We start from the raw sequence: 20,632 nt of genomic DNA, 5'->3' as shown, positions 1-20,632 counted from the left end.
CCACAACATTTTGGGGAAAAGGAGCAAGTGCGTCACGCAAAGTGTGCCATGGAAAAAATGGGCATGGCCATCACAGGATGTGGGTGGAGCTAACTTTAATCTAACAGTGTAACTCAAAGGCAGTGGGTAGAGTTTCCTCCCAGAGTTCCGTTCCTTATCATGTGCAGATGATAAAACTGTGTGATGCTATTGTGCCAACATAGACTGAAAAACATGCCAGGAAGAATAAAGGCAGTTCTGAAGGCAAAAAGGGGTCAAACTTAGTACTAGCAATACATACCTAATAAAATGGCCAGCAAAATACATCCATTTTCATGTCGTGTTCTTTTTGGTTCATGCATAGCATTTAGTAATCATAAGCCCCCAAATGCTGCAACAATAACTCCAAAGTATCAAATGCAGACACTATGGTGACCATTAAATAATAAATGCAGCACACATCACCTTTGACACATGAAATGCAAATTACTTCCCACACAGGCAATACAGAAAAAATGTGAAATGAAGTCCCCCATTGTATTAGGCAGCGTCCCCTCCCCCCCCCCCCCCCCCCACGCACACGGCATCACAAAATGTCCCCCCTTGCGATATGCAGAGCTGTGCGTGTAGACGGCGAGCTGCTATAATTACCTGTCTTGGCGTCATGAAAATCCTTCATCTTGACTCTGTCCCACAGCCTCTCCATCCCCCTCTCTGACTCCCCAAGTTGCACAATAATGAGAGGAACCACTAGTGGGATCAATAGAGAGACGGGGCGACTGTGGCCCAGAGTGAGGATGAGGGGTTCTCGTAGTGGCAAGACAGGTAACTATAGCAGCTTGACGACCGTGTGAACAGCTCTGTCTATCGCCGGGTGAGGGGAGGCACCGGTGAGCCTCGGCCTGGCCCTGGTGGCACCCCTCTCCCCTTGACACCTGGGGTGGACCGCACTGGCTGCTACCCCGTAAGGATGCCACTGCTGTTATGCAGCCCCCATCTGTCACTACCAAGTGATGACAGATAACACTGTTGTCTTTGAAGCTGTAACGCAGATCAATTGTAAGTGGTATTCCTATTGAATACCCAGCCCAACTACACTGTATAGAGACACTATATATTCCTTTAACTACCTAACGACCACGTCATGCCAATGGGCGTAAATGAAAGGGGAAAGAAATCCCCTTTGTTTACATGCCTACAGCGCTGCGGTCTCCAGCAGCGCAGTACGACCACAGCGATCGGACACCTCAGACGGCATGTCCCATAAGGGACAAAAAAAAGGAGGTGAGTCCGATCACTGGGCTCCTTAGCTGGGCTGTGCAGGAGGCTGAAAAGCCTGCACAGCCCAGCACAACACAAAAAAAGTCTGGTCTGTAGGGGGGTTTAACACTGCGGTTAAAGTGTACCTGAAATCTGAAAGTGTGCTGGCCTGGAAGCAAAGGATATATGTGTGCATTTTCCCCACAGATATGATTCCACACATACCTTTATTGTGTCTGCTGCTTGCTTGTAATATTACCTCCAAACTAGAGAACTACGCCTTTGGCAAGCTTAATCTTGCCTCTAAACCTTAGGTTTGGTTCACACATAAATCTGTACATTTCCGGTTCTGTCCTTTCATCGGTTTTCTATCCGTTTTCCTTGACTGGACTGGAAATGTACACCTTTTATGTGTGAACACAGCCCGCGGACAGGACTGGACCCAGTGACATAACTACAACTCATAGGGCCCCCCAGCAAAACTTTGATGAGGCTCCTCCAATGTTCGCACCCTTTCCCTTAGAGCACAACTTACAAGGGTCATAAAACAAGTGTGACCATCATGATCTTTACACCCATAACAAGTGTAGCCACAAAAGCACCTGATCTGAAGTACAGTCCCCTGTATTGGAGAAAGAGAAGGTTTGTAGTTGGGGCCCGCCACATCTCTGGGCCCCACTGCAATCAGAAATCTACAGCCAACTGTGCCAACTGTCAAAAACTGACAGGACTGGACACCTTTTTATGTGTGACCCAAGCCGTAGGGTCGGTTCCCACTTCAGCAGATGCGAAATGGACACGGTAAGCGCACCCGCCAAACGGATGCAATCTGCCTATTTTGCATCCGGTCTGTCCCAACCGCTCTGCCGCTTCAGGAGCATGATCATTTTTGCACATTTCCTTTAAGCTCAATCTATCCAAGTAGCCTAGCACTAACGTAATCTAAAGCTAATCGAGAGTAATGGTCCTAAACTCAGAACTCCTTTCTGCTCTAAAAGATACACAACAACATAATAACCTTTAAACAATAAAACCTGTATTTGTTACAGCTGATACAAATCCTATTTGCAGAGTTTCTAGTTCCTGATTCATGGAAGCAGACATATTGTTTACAGCCTGTGCTTTCAAATGGGCTTATCTGCCATAGGCAGTCATGTGACACAGGGGAGGATCAAATTACAACTTCTGATTAGACACAAATGAGGCGGAATTAAACAGGCTAAACTCTCTATATACATACAGGGTGCATTTCTCTGTGTTTTGCTGCTGTCCTGTGCAAGAGTTCAGGTCCACTTTAATCCTCAAACCTAACTGACGTTAAAGTAGATATACTTACCTTTAAGAATAATATGTTTTCCTCTCTTATCAGTTAAACAGTGTACACTTGAATTGCTTCAATATACAGTGTATCGCTCCACCTTTTGATAGTAGGCTCTTTTGGACAGTATGTTGCTCTCCTCCAGAGTCATGAGTTCTCCTTACTTAATACACAGCATTGAGTAATATGCCACCGTATTATGTTCAAATATACTCACTTGTTAGAATCTATGCTCAAAGGACAGGCACAGCGCAAACAGTCTTCATCAGTGCCATCGGTGGGATTTCCATAGAAACCTGGTAGACAGTAATCACAGTATCGGCCATATGTATTGTGCTGGCAATTCTGAAAGAAAATGGGAATTGTGAAAATACTGTAATAAAATGAAGGTTTCATATTTTAAATATGAGCAGTCAAAACATACATAACTGACATAACTGCACCCTTTTAGGCCTGGTTCACATTGGCGTTCGCCATCAGGATTTTCCGGACCGGATTCGGACCGTATACTGTACAAACGGAACGGACGTTCGGCGATCCAATGTAACTCTATGGATCTGTACACACTCGTCCGTTCCTCACTGACCGGATCCTGACCGGATCCGGACTCTGGGCTACGGTCCGCATTTTTCCAACCTGCTCTATTTTTGCCGTACGCTTCATCCGGCCGCCGCACCCGGACCGGATCCTGACTACACCATCCGCACAGCAGAAACCAATGAGAAACTGAAACGACACAACACACTGGTTATAAAATCCGGCCTATGTACCCCACTTCCGTAGCGTTTTCTATGGTGATAGCGGCCATTTTGGATGGTGAGACATGGGCCCAGCATTTGAGGAGTGGAACAGCAGTGAGTTCTTGCTGGAGCTATTTGGGACCATGTCCCAAGAAGAAGTCAGGACTTTCACACCTGAGGACCTGATTCTACAGGTGCAGCAGCTACCTGCCCTGTGGGACAAGGGGCACCAAGACCACAGCAATGTCAGGCTGTGCAAAAGACTGTGGGAGCAGATAGCCAAGTCCTACATCGAGGGGTTTGAAGAGCTGCCCCGCAATGAGAAAACAGCACAGGGTATGTTGACTACAAGTGTTGTTTGGGGGGCTTGTGGCTTTTCATTTGTGTTTTGTTTGATTGTGATGTATTCCACTTTTGCTATTGATGTGTGTCACCTTGCCAACACCGTGGCCCTGCCACGTGTGTCTCACGTGGCCCTTGCCAGCTGTGGCCCTGGTAAAATGAGTAAAAATACACTGGATCCATGGTCCAAACTGCAGTCTCTCTATCCAAGGATGGTCTCCACACGTCAGGTTGTCTCCAACAATGACTCCAGGGCTTCTGCAGACCTCCCAGACCCCAGGAATTTATATAGTCTGTTATCTCTTTAATAAACGGATGAAAATCCGGATGCAAACGGACCGGATCCTGACCGGATCCAGATTGCAACCATATGCATCCGGACCGGATCCGGACGGAACGGATCCGGACATCTGGTCCGTTTTGGTAAAAAACGCAAATGTGAACCGGGCCTAAGTTAAAACAAATACTAAACTCAAACCAGAAACAAACCCATTACATGGTCTTCAGTAACTATTGGATAGGAAGGATATTCTGTGGCCTGTTATTAAAAAAAGCAGTCCTGACAGGAAAATGCAGAAAACGCCGTAGTAACCTCTCTTTGGTGTAATCACAAGTCAGTGTTTGCATCCACAGTTTTGTGAACTGGTAAAAGTGTTTTTAGACTTAGACTGTAGCAAATGCTAGCAGATCAACGGGACTGCCAGGCAACTTGTTTAACCACTTGCCGACCGCACACTCATATCGTGCAGCGGCAAAGTGGTAGCTGGAGGACCAGCGACGCAGCTCTGCGTCGCCAGGTGCCTCCCTAATTAATCAGGAAAGGGCGCTCGCGCGAACGGCCGTTTCCTGTCAGATCACGGAGCGGGTCTCCGTGAATAGCCTGCGAGCCGCTGATTGTCTCCTTTGTTTACATTGTACGGCGCTGCTGCGCAGCAGCGCCGTAAGGCAGATCGGCGATCCCCGGCCAATCAGCCGGGGACGTCCTGTCACAGGCTGCACAGGACGGATAGCGTCCTGTGCAGCCCCGATCACCAGGGGGCAAGGTAGGAGAGGGAGAAGCGGAATTTCGCCGCGGAGGGGGGCTTTGAGGTGCCCCCCCATAACAATACAGCCAGCAAGAGCGATCAGACCCCCTCCTGCACATCATCCCCATAGGGGGGAGAAAAGGGGGGCGATCTGATCGCTCAGCATACACCCTGATCTGTGCTGGGGGCTGCAGAGCCCACCCAGCACAGATCACAAAAAACAGCGCTGGTCCTTAAGGGGGGGTAAAGGGTGGGTCCTCAAGTGGTTAAAAAACAACTGAAGCAAAAGGGATGTGGTGGCTGCCATATTTATTTCCTTTGAAACAATATAAGTACCCTGGCTGCCATGCCAATATCTTTGTCTGTTGTAGTGTCTGAAACAAGCTTGCAGGTAATCTTGTCAAATTTTCGTCAGAAACATCTGAGGCAGAGGATCAGCAGGACTGCCAGGCAATATGCATTGTTTTAAAGGGGAATACTGTAAATATGCCATCCTCCATATTCCTCTCACTTTAGTTGTACTTTAAAAGGAAACAAACTTTCAAGGGGAACTTCAGCCTAAACAAACGTACTGTCATTAAGTTACATTAGTTATGTTAATTAAAATAGATAGGTAATATATCTTACCCACAAGCAAATGTTTGTAATTTCATGGGGGCCATCTTTTTCATTGGGGCAGCAATCTTTTTGGTTGAAAGGAGGTGACAGGGAGCATGAGACACAGTTCCAACTGTCCTGATCACCCCTCACAGCTGCGCGCGCTAGGCTTCAAATCTCAAATTCGAAATAAAAAAAAAACAAATTTGGGCCAAGACAGCAGAAGGAGAGCAACATCAGAAATCCCACCATACTTTGCACAGCATCAAGGGAAAAATGCCAGGCAGATTTCTTTCATGGGGCGGAGCTTAGCTTCTGTGCAGCTAAAAATGAGGCTTGGGTAAGAAAAACAAAGTTCTGATGCTGTGAAACTGTTAAAGAAACACCAAGCCTTTTCAGTGCTGCTGAGTAGATTTTTAGTCTGGAGGTTGACTTTACCTGAGAATCTGAGCCAGAATTTTTGGGAAACAAAAATATACTACCTGATCCAGGGGATAGTCAGATCAGGTAGTGTCAATTACCGCCGCTCTCTGCTGCTCCTGTGGGCAGAAATTCCTGTGTTACGTTTTTTTTTAAAAATGGATGCAACCTCTGGGTCATGACGCTGCAGCTCTGGCATTTTGTGTCTCATCATAGAGCACCGTGAGGTGAGGAGAGGCATGAGAGAGGCGGGGGAGAAGCAGAGCTGGCCATTGAGAGCTGGGGAAGGGGCATTCCTAATGCCAATGGGGGCGTTTGGCAGGAGTTCCTCTCCTGCAAGGGACGCCCCTTTCTCTGTAATTCTACCAACAAGCTCATTGACAGTAGTTTCAGGAGGTGACAGCGCGGCACAGGGAGGGCAGAGAGCGGCACAGAGAGGACACAGAGGCATGGAATGGAGCAGGATGCATGTTTTGTGTTACATTTGTTCCCCCCTTCGCTGCCTCGGGTGCACTTAAAGTTAGGTACCTGTTCTCTCTCAGTAATAGTTACTCCTGAACATGAGTGCATTTAATTAGGATAACTTCGTAATATGCATTTAGCATCAAAATTCACGATAGCGTGTCGTAATTGTAATGCGAAATTTCAGAGAAAATCATAATACATTTGTTATGTAATATAGTATTTCAAAATTTTGCATAATTTTTTCAATAAATTTTCGTGCAATTTCACATACTTTTGTGCTGGCTTTAGAGGTAAATAGCAAAGCCCCCATACATGCTATTGCTACCAAAATTGATACATTATGTTAAGTAGAATAGTGGGTATAAGTAACAAAAATAATTATTTAAAAAGACTTTGTCGTTTTTGAGAAACTCGATTTTAAAAATGCAAAGAAAAATGTTTTTTAAACTGTCATTTTTCTAAGTTTAAAAAACATTTTTTACTTGCACTTTTAAAAGTGAGTTTATCAAAAACTATAAGGTCTTTTTGCTAATTTTTTGTTACTTGTACCCACAATCGTCCTTAACATAGGTAGCAATTTTGATGAATTTTGGAATCAATAGCATGTATGGGGGCTTTGCTATTCACTGCTAAATTCGGCTATAAATTACGTGAAATTTCGCACTTTTTTATGCGAAATTACGAATGCCTACACTAAATCAATTGAATTTGCAAATTACGATTTCGCTAAATTTTGCGTACATTTTTATAATTACGCTTATAGGTGATTAAGAAAATTTCCGCAAAATTTAGCGAAATCGTAATTTGTTGATTACGATCATCACTATGCACATTGCCTTTTATAGGTCATCGTATACACTAAATGTGAAATATTTATTATAGGTTAAGTTGCACATTGTTTAAAAGGAAATAAATATGGCATTTGAAAAGGGTGCCTGGAAAAAAGGGCACCTGATATAGACGGAAAAAGACAGATTTGTCTACAAAGGGCGCCTGGTGTAGCTGAAATGCCAAATTCGGCTACAAAGGGTGCCTGGTGTAGGTGAAATGTCAAGTTCGGCTACAAAGGGCGCCTGGTATAGTGGAAATGCCAAATTTGGCTACAAAGGGCACCTGTTGTAGGCAACATTTCAAATTTGGCTGCAAAGGGCATCTGGTGTATACAAAATGCCAAATTCGGCTACAAAGGGTTCCTGGGGTCGGATCGGATGCTAGGCAAAAAGAGTTTGGCTATAAAAGGGCTTTGGATATAGCCTAGAAAAGTGATACTATGACCTAACTTAACGCAGAACCCTCCCCTGGTGGTGCCTAACATTAAGACCCCCTGGTGGTGCCTAACCCTAACCCCTCCCTTGTGGTGCCTAACCCTAAGACCCCCCCCTGGTGGTACCTAGCCCTAAGACCCCCCAGTGATTACTATGACCTAACTTCTCCCTACTCTCACACAGAACCCTCCCCTGATGGTGCCTAACCCTAACCTCCCCCTGGTGGTGCCTGATCCCTAAGACCCCCCTGGTGGTGCCTAACTCTAAGACCCCTCCTGGTGAATACTATGACTTAACTTCTCCCAACTCTCACACAGAACCCTCCCCTAGTGGTGCCCAACCCTAAGACCCCCCCCCCTCTCGCTTGTGATGCCTAATCCTAACCCCCCCCCCCCCCCCCTTGCACCCCTGAATCAAAAATCTTGCCTATAAAAAGGCGCCCTTTTGTAGCAGAATCAAAAACCTTGTAGCCGAGAACCTAGTAGCCGAATCAAAAATCTCGGCTACAAAAGGGGCCTTTTTGTAGCTGAATCGAAAACCTTGTAGCCAAAAACCTTATAGCTGAATCAAAAATCTTGGGTCTAAAAGCGTGCCCTTTTGTAGCTGAATCAAAAACCTTGAGCTGAATCAAAACTATTGGGTAAAAAGGGACGCACTTTTGTAGCCAAATTGAAAACCGTGTAGCCGAAATGAAAACTCCGGTGCCCTTTTCACCTCCTTGTAGTTGAGATTTGCAGAAATAACATTGAAGTCAATGGAGGCGCCTTTTTATTATAGATGATTCAGGCGCCCTTTTCAACTGATTGCGCCTCCATACGTTTCTCACCTCAGACTCCCTTTAATGCTGAATATAATGTGTAGCCTTTGCTGAAGTGAAGTCAGGTGCAAATTCACATACCACTGCCTTTGAATTAAACATGATCTATGCAAATGCTGGGTATATTGTATACTCTTATACTGTTAGGTTGCTTAGCACTTTATAGTGTTTCAAGAATACATTTGATGGACTTAAAAGCTAAAATTGTCAATTAAAATGCTACTAAAAAAAGTAAAGCCTCTTCTATCACCTGTTGAGGAAAAAAAACTCGCTACAAAATTTTATTACAAGCATCAAACTTTCATAGCAGCCAAGCAGCAACCTTAATTTCAGTACATGAAAGTAAAAATGAATAGGTGCCTGCATTCTGCCGCAATCCATAAATACAGCTGGGTAATTCATTTACGCAAGCCAAGTACTTTTCCCTCCATCGCTAAGAATGAAGGTATCATTATGGAGACAGGCATGTTTTATTAACAGTGATTAGACCAAATTTTTGTCTGCGAGGCAGGCTTAGAAATCAAATAACATTTCAAGTTATAACAAGATGCACATTGTAAATTAGAGTGTGCTAGGTCATGAATCTTGACTTTTATCATCTGCCAGACACATTGCATCAAATTTTCAAGTCACTTTCAAAGGGAAAGTAAAGTACATATAGGTGTCACTTCTAGAATCATAATGCCTACAAGGTATTTAAAATCCAGCTCCAAGCTCAGAAATCTTCTTAAACCTGGGTAAACATTCATTGGCAGAGCCTAGTTTTTACTATCTGTGCATAAACATATTGGTAAACTGCTCTCAAATAAACCATTTACTTGGTCAGGATCCTTTCAATTTTAAAGTAGCAGATTGGGAGTTCTTCACTGCTAAGTAGAGCTGAGAAAACATCCTGTGGTGCAGTTTGGTGGGCAAGTCTGAGGAACTACTTGCATTGCGGTTTGCCAATTGCCAGCTGACTGATAAACAGGCAAACTAGCCTTTGGGGGCTCGTGAACCTGTAAATCCTGATGTCAACCTGGGCATGCCCGTTTCTAGGGCCGTGCGGCCCATGCGGCTGACCTGAGCGCTGAGGGAGGGGGGGCGCATCCTCGCTAGAGTTGGGCCGAACGGTTCGCCTGCGAACGGTACCATGCGAACTTCAGTGGTTCGCGTTCGCGTCCCGCAGGCGAACCTTTGCGGAAGTTCGGTTCGCCCCATAATGCACATGGAGGGTCAACTTTGACCCTCTACATCACAGTCAGCAGGCCCAGTGTAGCCAATTAGGCTACACTAGCCCCTGGAGCCCCACCCCCCCTTATATAAGGCAGGCAGCGGCGGCCATTACAGTCACTCGTGTGCTGCCTGCGTTAGTGAGAGTAGGGCGAGCTGCTGCAGACTGTCTCTCAGGGAAAGATTAGTTAGGCTTAACTTGTTCCTGTCTGGCTGCATACCTGTTCTGTGAACTCACCACTGCATACCTGTGCTGTGAACCCACCACTGCATACCTGTGCTGTGAACCCACCACTGCATACCTGTGCTGTGAACCCACCACTGCATACCTGTTCAGTGAACCCACCACTGCATACCTGTGCTGTGAACCCACCACTGCATACCTGTTCAGTGAACCTGCCACTGCATACCTGTTCTGTTCAGTGGACCCGCCACTGTATACCTGTTCATTGAACCCACCACTGCATACCTGTGCTGTGAACCCACCACTGCATACCTGTTCTGTGAACCCACCACTGCATACCTGTTCTGTGAACCCACCACTGCATACCTGTGCTGTGTACCCACCACTGCATACCTGTTCAGTGAACCTGCCACTGCATACCTGTTCTGTTCAGTGGACCCGCCACTGTATACCTGTTCATTGAACCCACCACTGCATACCTGTGCTGTGAACCCACCACTGCATACCTGTTCTGTGAACCCACCACTGCATACCTGTGCTGTGAACCCACCACTGCATTCCTGTTCAGTGAACCTGCCACTGCATACCTGTTCTGTTCAGTGGACCCGCCACTGTAAACCTGTTCATTGAACCCACCTCTGCATACCTGTGCTGTGAACCCACCACTGCATACCTGTTCTGTGAACCCACCACTGCATACCTGTTCAGTGAACCCGCCACTGCATACCTGTTCTGTTTAGTGGACCCGCCACTGTATACCTGTTCAGTGAACCTGCCACTGCATACCTGTTCTGTTCAGTGGACCCGCCACTGTATACCTGTTCATTGAACCCACCACTGCATACCTGTGCTGTGAACCCACCACTGCATACCTGTTCTGTGAACCCGCCACTGTATACCTGTTCTGTTTAGTGAACCCGCCACTGTATACCTGTTCTGTTTAGTGAACCCGCCACTGTATACCTGTTCTGTTTAGTGAACCCGCCACTGCATACCTGTTCTGTTCAGTGGACCCGCCACTGTATACCTGTTCAGTGAACCCGCCACTGCATACCTGTTCTGTTCAGTGGACCCGCCACTGTATACCTGTTCAGTGAACCCGCCACTGCATACCTGTTCTGTTCAGTGGACCCGCCACTGTATACCTGTTTAGTGAACCCGCCACTGCATACCTGTTGTGTTCAGTGAACCTGCCACTGCATACCTGTTCTGTGAACCCGCCACTGTATACCTGTTCTGTTTAGTGAACCCGCCACTGCATACCTGTTCTGTTCAGTGGACCCGCTACTGTATACCTGTTCAGTGAACCCGCCACTGCATACCCGTTGTGTTCAGTGAACCTGCCACTGCATACCTGTTCTGTGAACCCGCCACTGTATACCTGTTCTGTTTAGTGAACCCGCCACTGTATACCTGTTCTGTTTAGTGAACCCGCCACTGCATACCTGTTCTGTTCAGTGAACCCGCCACTGTATACCTGTTCAGTGAACCCGCCACTACATACCTGTTGTGTTCAGTGAACCTGCCACTGCATACCTGTTGTGTTCAGTGAACCTGCCACTGCATACCTGTTCTGTGAACCCGCCACTGTATACCTGTTCTGTTCAGTGAACCCACCGCATCAGTGCGCATACCTGTGCAGTTAAGTGAACCCACCTACCTATGTGAGTGCACGCAGTGTGATATACCACTCCGTGCATACCCGATATGGACAAAACAGGTAGAGGAAGAGGTAGTGCCAGAGCCAGAGGAAGGCCACCCGGCAGATCTGCGCGAGGTTGTGTAAATGTAATTTCGTGTGGACCTGGCCCACAGTACAGTGCTTGGAAGAAGGCACGTCCCATCACCTCCCAAGATTGTCAGGACGTGGTTGAGTATTTAGCGACACAGAACACCTCATCTTGCTCAGCCACCAGCGCTACTACTAGCACCACTTCCGCTGCATTTGACACTTCGCAAGAATTATTTAGTGTTGAAATCACTGATGCACAGCCATTGTTGTTACAGCCAGATGAATTTTCACCAGCTCATATATTTGAGTTACCCGGCAATACTATGGATGTAACGTGTAAGGAGGATGAAGGACCTACTGATGGTGCATGTTTGGATTTGTCTGAGGCAAGCGAAGCTGGGCAGGATGATTACGATGATGACGATGATAGGGATCCTCTGTATGTTCCCAATAGAGGAGATGAAGAGGGGGACAGTTTAGAGGGGGAGTCAGAGAGTAGTAGGAGGAGAGAAGTTGCTGAAAGAAGCTGGGGCAGCTCTTCGTCAGAAACAGCTGGTGGCAGAGTCCGGCACCATGTATCGCCACCTATGTACAGCCAGCCAACTTGCCCTTCAGCATCAGCTGCTGAGGTCCCCATAGTGCCCACATCCCAGGGTGGCTCAGCGGTGTGGAAATTTTTTAATGTGTGTGCCTCAGATCGGACCAAAGCCATCTGTTCGCTCTGCCAACAAAAATTGAGCCGTGGAAAGGCCAACACTCACGTAGGGACAAGTGCCTTACGAAGGCACCTGGAGAAAAGGCACAAACAGCAATGGGATGGCCACCTGAGCAAAAGCAGCAGCAGCACACAAAAGCAAAGCCACCCTCCTTCTCCTCTTCCTCCTCCATCAGGTGCATTATCTGCTTCTGCCGCTTTCTCCCTTCCACCTTCACAGGCACCCTCCTCCACTCCGCCTCTGCCCTTGAGCGGTTCCTGCTCCTCTGCCCACAGCAGCAGTCAGGTGTCCGTGAAGGAAATGTTTGAGCGGAAGAAGCCAATTTCGGCCAGTCACCCCCTTGCCCGGCGTCTGACAGCTGGCGTGGCGGAACTGTTAGCTCGGCAGCTGTTACCATACCGGCTGGTGGACTCTGAGGCCTTCCGTAAATTTGTGGCCATCGGAACACCGCAGTGGAAGATGCCAGGCCGCACTTATTTTTCGAGAAAGGCCATACCCCAACTGCACCGTGAAGTTGAGAGGCAAGTGGTGTCATCTCTTGCGAAGAGCGTTGGGTCAAGGGTAAACCTGACCACGGATGCCTGGTCTGCCAAGCACGGGCAGGGCCGCTACATTACTTACACAGCCCATTGGGTGAACCTGGTGGTGAACGATGGCAAGCAGGGCGCAGCGGACCAAATTGTGACACCTCCACGGCTTGCAGGCAGGCCTCCTGCCACCTCCTCTCCTCCTGCTACATGCTCTTCGCTGTCCTCCTCCTCCTTGGCTGAGTGGCAGTTCTCCTCTCCAGCTACACAGCCCCAGCTCCGCAGGGCCTATGCTGCATGCCAGGTAAGACGGTGTCACGCCATCTTAGACATGTCTTGTCTCAAAGCGGAGAGTCACACTGGAGCAGCTCTCCTGGCTGCTCTTAAGAAACAGGTGGATGAGTGGCTGACCCCGCACCACCTGGAGATAGGCAACGTGGTGTGCGACAACGGCAGCAATCTGCTTGCCGCTTTGCATATGGGGAAGCTGACACACATACCCTGCATGGCACATGTCATGAATCTAGTGGTTCAAAGATTTGTGGCAAAGTACCCTGGCTTAGCGAATGTCCTGAAGCAGGCCAGGAAGTTCTGTGGGCATTTGAGGCGGTCTTACACAGCCATGGCATGCTTTGCGGAAATTCAGCGCAAAAACAACATGCCGGTGAGACGCCTCATTTGCGATAGCCCGACTCGCTGGAACTCGACCCTGCTCATGTTCTCCCACCTGCTAGAACAGAAGAAAGCCGTGACCCACTACCTCTACAACTACAGTAGAATGAAACAGTCTGGGAAGATGGGGATGTTCTGGCCCGACAACTGGACACTGATGGAAAATGCATGCAGGCTCATGCGGCCGTTTGAGGAGGTGACCAACCTGGTGAGCCGCAGTGAGGGCACCATCAGCGACTTAATTCCCTACGCTTACTTCTTGGAGCGTGCTGTGCGTAGAGTGGCGGATGAAGCTGTGAATGAGCGTGACCAGGAACCGTTACGGCAGGAACAGGCATGGGACCAATTTTCATCAGACCCAGCTGTTTCCTCAACACCTGCGGCAGCACAGAGGGGGGAGGAGGAGGAAGAAGAGAAGTCGTGTGCAGAAGACGAGTCAGACTCAGAGGATGATGAGCCAGGTGTTTCTTTGGGGGAGGAGGAGGAGGAGGAGGGGACAGCGGCAGGAGAACAACCTCAGCAGGCATCGCAAGGGGCTTGTGCTGCTCAACCTTCCCGTGGTATTGTTCGCGGCTGGGGGGAGGAGGTTGACTTACCTGACGTCACTGAGGAAGAGCAAGAGGAGATGGAGGGTACTGGATCCGACTTTGTGCAGATGTCGTCTTTTATGCTGTCCTGCCTGTTGAGGGACCCCTGTATAAAAAACCTCAAGGGGAATGAGCTGTACTGGGTGGCCACACTACTAGACCCTCGGTACAGGCACAAAGTGGCGGACCTGTTACCAACTCACCGGAAGGTGGAAAGGATGCAGCACATGCAGAACCAGCTGTCAACTATGCTTTACAATGCCTTTAAGGGTGATGTGACGGCACAACGCCAGCAAGGTACCACTGCCACTAATCCTCCTCCCGTGTCCACGCAGTCAAAGACAGGACGCTCCAGCGATCTCATGGTGATGTCGGACATGCGGACATTCTTTAGTCCAACGCCTCGCCGTAGCCCTTCCGGATCCACCCTCCACCAACGCCTGGAACGGCAGGTGGCCGACTACCTGGCCTTAAGTGTGGATGTAGACACTGCTGTGAACAGCGATGAGGAACCCTTGAACTACTGGGTGCGCCTGTGGCCAGAGCTGTCCCAATTTGCCATCCAACTTCTCTCCTGCCCTGCCGCAAGCGTCCTGTCAGAAAGGACCTTCAGCGCAGCTGGAGGCATTGTCACAGAGAAGAGAAGTCGCCTAAGTCACAAAAGTGTTAAGTACCTCACCTTTATCAAAATGAATGAGGCATGGATCCCGGAGGGCTGCTGCCCGCCCCAAGACTAAGTCAGTCCCCGCACACACAGCATCTCTGCCTGCACACCGTGAGACTGGCTGCCTGGCCTGCCCCAAGAAGACTAAGTCGCTCCCAGTCCCTCCACACAGCATGTCTGCCTGAAGGCCGCTTGACTACCTTCTCCGCCACCACCAACAGGGTCCTGGACTCCAGGCGGATTGCTGAATTTTTTAGGCCGCTGCTAGCAGCGGCCGCTGTAATAATTTTTCTGGTGCGTGTACATGACTGCCTAATTTTTCTGGCTGCACTGCGGGCAGCTGCAACAACAAAAGAAAAGGCATGTACATGCGCCCATTCCCCTTCGTGATCATTACCTTGCCGTGGTGAAGGGGCTTGCGTATCACAATGAAGCAATGACCGGCGCCTAGATGAGTGTCTCGGGGGGCACACCCACGATAATAAGGTTGTTGCCTCATTGTGGTCAGACCAAATTTGATCAGCTGGACAGTCACTGTTCTGTCATTCAGCTACATCAGCCAGGCGACCATATGGGCTGTAAAGCCACCAAAACCTGCACTCTCGCCATGGTGCGCACCAGTCCAGCACGGCCATCACTACACAAACAGCTGTTTGCGGTGCGTTACACGGTGAGTTTGGTGTGTCAGTGTGAAGCAGTACCTTAATTACACTACCTGATTGATGTATACACATGCAGGATGTTTGAAAGCACTTTAGGCCTGTCATTTAGCATTCAATGTGATTTCTGCCCTTAAAACGCTGCTTTGCGTCAAATCCAGATTTTTCCCCGGGACTTTTGGCATGTATCCCACTCCGCCATGCCCCCCTCCAGGTGTTAGACCCCTTGAAACATCTTTTCCATCACTTTTGTGGCCAGCATAATTATTTTTTTTTTTTCAAAGTTCGCATCCCCATTGAAGTCTATTGCGGTTCGCGAACTTTAACGCGAACCGAACCTTCCGCGGAAGTTCGCGAACCAGGTTGCGCAAACCTAAAATCGGAGGTTCGGCCCAACTCTAATCCTCGCTAGTGTCGGCAGCCCAGTGCTATTACATGGATTAGTTACATGTCCCTCCAGCACTGAGTTTCTCCATGCTCGCAATACTTCCGAGTCCCGCCCCTTCCCTCTGCATCATGGTTTGTGAGGAGGAGAACAGAGGAGACCGAGTCACATGAGGAGGAAAAGGCACGCAAGACAGCACTGCCAGCGCTGGGACAGGTAGTTATGTTACAGCAGCCCCGCTCTTTTGCCAGCTCTGCACAACAGGGGAGAGAAGGCAGCATACTTGTTTGCTGATTAGCTGCCTGTAAATATACACCTGCAGTTTACATTTGGGGCTGTCCTGAAGAGGAGTTTAGTGCATCGTGTGCAGCCAGTCATTTTTTATTGTGCAGCTCAACTGTGGCTGGCTGTACAGTATTAGAGCATAATGTTCCATCTTTCTTTGTTCACTCAACTCCTTAACCTTCTCTGACCCAGGGGCGTATCTTGGTAATATAGCGCCTATGGCAAGCACTGAAATTGCACCCCCCTCTGGTCGAAGCCCTCTTCCTCTCTAAAAACCAAGCTTTGCTTTTTTAGTAGGAGGGCTTTTTGGTTCCTTTTATCCCCCTATACATTCCAAGTAGTTTGGGTCAACCTAAGCTGCTTGGTTACTTTGTTGTTCTCGTCCAAGCCCTATTTCATACAGCCTTATCAATCCCTGCCATGTACTGATGAGGACCAAAAGTCCGAAACAGGCTGTCTACATGTGGGTTTGATATGGCTGTGTAAAACTTAAAGCTATAGGCTTGCTATAAACCAGCAGTTCTGGATGCTTGCTTGGCTTCACAAGGGCAAAAAGGGATAATTTGCATATTCAGTAGGGCATTGTGGGTAACCACAATTGTTCACTTATAACTGAATTATTGCAAATTTCCTTCTGTTTTAAGAAGGCAATTACACCAAGCTTTGCTTTTTTAGTAGGAGGGCTTTTTGGTTCCTTTTATCCCCCTATACATTCCAAGTAGTTTGGGTCAACCTAAGCTGCTTGGTTACTTTGTTGTTCTCGTCCAAGCCCTATTTCATACAGCCTTATCAATCCCTGCCATGTACTGATGAGGACCAAAAGTCCGAAACAGGCTGTCTACATGTGGGTTTGATATGGCTGTGTAAAACTTAAAGCTATAGGCTTGCTATAAACCAGCAGTTCTGGATGCTTGCTTGGCTTCACAAGGGCAAAAAGGGATAATTTGCATATTCAGTAGGGCATTGTGGGTAACCACAATTGTTCACTTATAACTGAATTATTGCAAATTTCCTTCTGTTTTAAGAAGGCAATTACACCAAGCTTTGCTTTTTTAGTAGGAGGGCTTTTTGGTTCCTTTTATCCCCCTATACATTCCAAGTAGTTTGGGTCAACCTAAGCTGCTTGGTTACTTTGTTGTTCTCGTCCAAGCCCTATTTCATACAGCCTTATCAATCCCTGCCATGTACTGATGAGGACCAAAAGTCCGAAACAGGCTGTCTACATGTGGGTTTAATATGGCTGTGTAAAACTTAAAGCTATAGGCTTGCTATAAACCAGCAGTTCTGGATGCTTGCTTGGCTTCACAAGGGCAAAAAGGGATAATTTGCATATTCAGTAGGGCATTGTGGGTAACCACAATTGTTCACTTATAACTGAATTATTGCAAATTTCCTTCTGTTTTAAGAAGGCAATTACACCAAGCTTCTCTAAAAACAGCATCCTTTCTCGCGTACATGTGTAACAGAGGCGCCAGGCTATGTACCGGACCGCATTGGTGATATGCTCCTATTTATTGCCTGAGGAAGTGGGATATACCCGCGAAACGCATTGCACATTGTTCAGAGTATGTAAATAAACAGATGTTTGCTCAAAATAGCAATTTTTGTGTCTGTTTTGGAGTCCACCGCTACCTCCTTCTTTTTATCCATTTTAAAGAAATATTGTTTTTACCCTGTTGGCGCCTCTGTACTACTTTTGCATGTGTAATGGTTGCCCGTGTTTTTTGGGCTTGGAATGTTGCTGAAGGTACTTTTCTGGAAATATGTCATCTTATTCTCTTATTTCCTCGCTGTTCTCTTTGCTAACACTAAGCCAAGTGTGCCATATGTAAGTTAAGTAGCTATGTTCCTTGGATAACAGAATTAATCCGATCTGAGGTCTAATTGATGGGGAGGCATGGGGCGCAGCACAAGGGCAGGCATGGTGGTGCAGTACAGGAGCAGGCATTGCGCCCATGGGTGCTGTGGCGCCCATGGCGCGAGCCATGCCTGCACCCCTCTAGATACGCCTCTGCTCTGACCACTCTCTGTCTTTTCCCACCCTCTCTCTTGCTCCCTGACCACACTCTTGTGTTCTAACCCCCTCCTCTCCCTAACTTTCTCTGCTCACCTTCTCTCTTGTTTTCTGTCCCTATTCCTAACAATGTATCAACTTTTTTTTTCTTTTGAAAACCCAAACAATCCCTGTCACCCTCTTTCACTGTTTGTCTGGACACCCGCTTTGTCTTTATCTACCCAGTTTCACTCTAGCACTCTACGTCCATCCTCACTATCTATGACCCTCTGTCCAAAATTTCTCTCAATAAACCTGCTGTGTCCTCCCTCCCTCCTACCACAGTTATAGTCTAATGTCCTACCATATTATTAATATGTATTTATATAGCACTGACATTTCCTGCAGCACTTTACAGAGTACATCGTCATGTCACTGACTGTCCTCAGAGGACCTTACAATCTAATCCTACCATAGTCATAGCCAATTTTTACACCCTCGCCCTGGGTGCATTTTAGCCTAGAAACTGCCCTGGACCTGGGTTAACTCAATGCACCTGTAACGATTGTGGAATTCTACCGTGGTCAGCGCACAGGATGGGCGCCGACACTGCGGAAATCCTCCACAAGCGTATAATCTGAGAGAACCCAGCAGAGGGTGCAATGCACCTGTAGAGGGGAATTCCTGCCGGCAGATGGAGCTGTGGAGTGCAGAGGAACAGATCCGCTGCACAGCCACAGATGAGAGATAGGAATTGTACGAGGGGAAGCAATGCAGGGCAAGATATCCCTTAAAGAGAATGAGCACAGGGACAGAATGTATGTGTGTGCACCAATCTAGTCGCCAACCCACGACGGTGAACACACAACAGCAGAAACAAAGTAGGAACGCAATCGCGAGAGAGGCGATTGCCAGAAGTGACACAAGAGTGAGCAAGACAGAGCACAAGAGTAGCAAAGGCCCAGCAAACAACAATGAGAAGATAAGGAAAATAACAAACGCTAGCTAAACGCGAACACCGCACTCATTCACAACAGCGAACGCGTTTACGCATGGTCTCCGCACGATAAGCGCAACAGAGACAAGCACGCCACCCTAACTAACCAACGCCACAGAAACACGAAATAGAGAATGCGAACGCTTGCTTAATGGTTACCCCACCGAGCCTACAGCAAGTGTTCGTATCAGACAAGACAGAGAGAAGGTCAAAGTAGTAAAGAGGTCGGCACCACTCCAAACGTGAAGAAAAGCTATTTTATTGCATCACCATTGTGGCTTAACAATGACAAACGTTGTTTCGGGCATAGCCCTTTTTCAAATTGCAACAGCCATATACAAAAACACAAGTGCAGTGCCTTAAATACCCCACCTCCACTAAAATCACCAATCGGTGACTTACTGGGCGGAGTATTGGACAAGGGCTCCGGGGGAGAGGGGAAGGCTTGGCCGCCCCATACCATGGACCATGTGGGCTGGTATAGCTAAGGGTGCGAAGCCCCAGTCGGCCGGGGCTCCGCATTCTGGCTATCCTAGCCTGCATGGGGGACAAGAGGTCACAGAGGCTCAGAAAGGGGGGACCCCACGTCATTTTTTTTTTAAATATACCACTATCATCAAAAGAAAAAAAAAAAATTTAAATATTGTTTCCCACTATCTTTTTAACATATCCTGAAAATGTGGTGTTGCTAGGATGTAAGGGGCCTTTGCTATTAACTGCTAAAGTCGGCGGGAATTGTTTCACTAAGAACTGACATTTACCGGCTTATCGCCATTTAAATGTATACTTTTTTTCTTTGAAATTTTAAAATCAATTTCCTCAAAAACTATAAGGTCTTTTTGATTTTTTTTTTCCTCTTGTCCCCACTATTCTTCTTAACATATCTGGCAAATGGTGTTCCTACTGTGCAATTAGCTAAAACGCTTTTGCATGATCACGGACGTAAATTTCCATGATTGCCTCATTCATGGGAAAAATCTGTGTCGAATTCGTAAGTTCATTTCAAATCCGGAAATTAATCACGCCATTTCAGAGCATCACTAATCACAGGAGCCTATAGGCACAGATGTTCTGGCACCCTAGTTTTCCTACTACATGAACCTACAAACTCCCACCAAACTGGCTGGCCCAGCTGTCACTTCTCCCCTACTTTCCCTGTCCAGTGTAGGTAGCTACAGGTGTCCAATATTATTAGGTAACCAGAAGTATCCTCAGTATTTAGTATCTAGAAGTGCCTCCAAGTATTAGGTAGCTAGAGGTGCCAAGAGCTCATTTACTCTCTGCTCAGGACTCTGTATAGAGATGGAGGGAGGCGCTCAGGGATGGGAGTGAGCCACCTTGCCATCATCAGGTGCCTGTAGGCCTATGCCTACAGTGCCTTATGGTAAATCCAGCCCTGCACCACACTGGCAACTCTGCTGGCCATCACTTCTTCCTTCCATTCCCTGGTCACCATTCTGGAGCTACGCTGATGTCACCACCCACCCAGGAGCATGGAGAGCTAAATGGGTGGGCTGAATGGAAAGTCCCATCCAACTTGCCCATCCAGCTCTATGCTCTGGGCCTGGTGACATCATAATGGCTCTAGGTTCAGGATAGAGATCTAGGGGAAGGGGAGAGAGGAGACTGCGAGAGAAGGTTTTTTTTACAGCAGAAGTTTACCACGTGGAATGGGTCGAATGTTGTGTGGTGCGGGACAGTGGGCGAATGTCGATCCTCTTTCAGCTGTGCTGCTTCAGGTGCACGAGAAATAGATTACTAACTGAGCTGCATACAAATGTAGTTTTCAGC

General features: G+C 47.6%; 1 protein-coding gene across 12 annotated transcripts in view; it reads right to left on the bottom strand.

Annotated features, from left to right (window-relative positions):
• Positions 1 to 20,632, bottom strand: part of LAMA2 (laminin subunit alpha 2) — a 1,150,433-nt gene that overhangs the window by 553,660 nt on the left and 576,141 nt on the right. For all 12 annotated transcript variants that reach the window (XM_068231524.1, XM_068231529.1, XM_068231525.1 and 9 more), the window contains one exon: positions 2,775 to 2,902. In XM_068231524.1, the coding sequence (XP_068087625.1) occupies positions 2,775 to 2,902 (128 nt within the window). The remainder of the gene's footprint in view (positions 1 to 2,774; positions 2,903 to 20,632) is intronic.

This window comes from Hyperolius riggenbachi, chromosome 4, assembly GCF_040937935.1.
Source record: "Hyperolius riggenbachi isolate aHypRig1 chromosome 4, aHypRig1.pri, whole genome shotgun sequence".
NCBI classification, from domain to species: domain Eukaryota; kingdom Metazoa; phylum Chordata; class Amphibia; order Anura; family Hyperoliidae; genus Hyperolius; species Hyperolius riggenbachi.
This window is presented reverse-complemented; position numbering and strand designations above follow the sequence as displayed.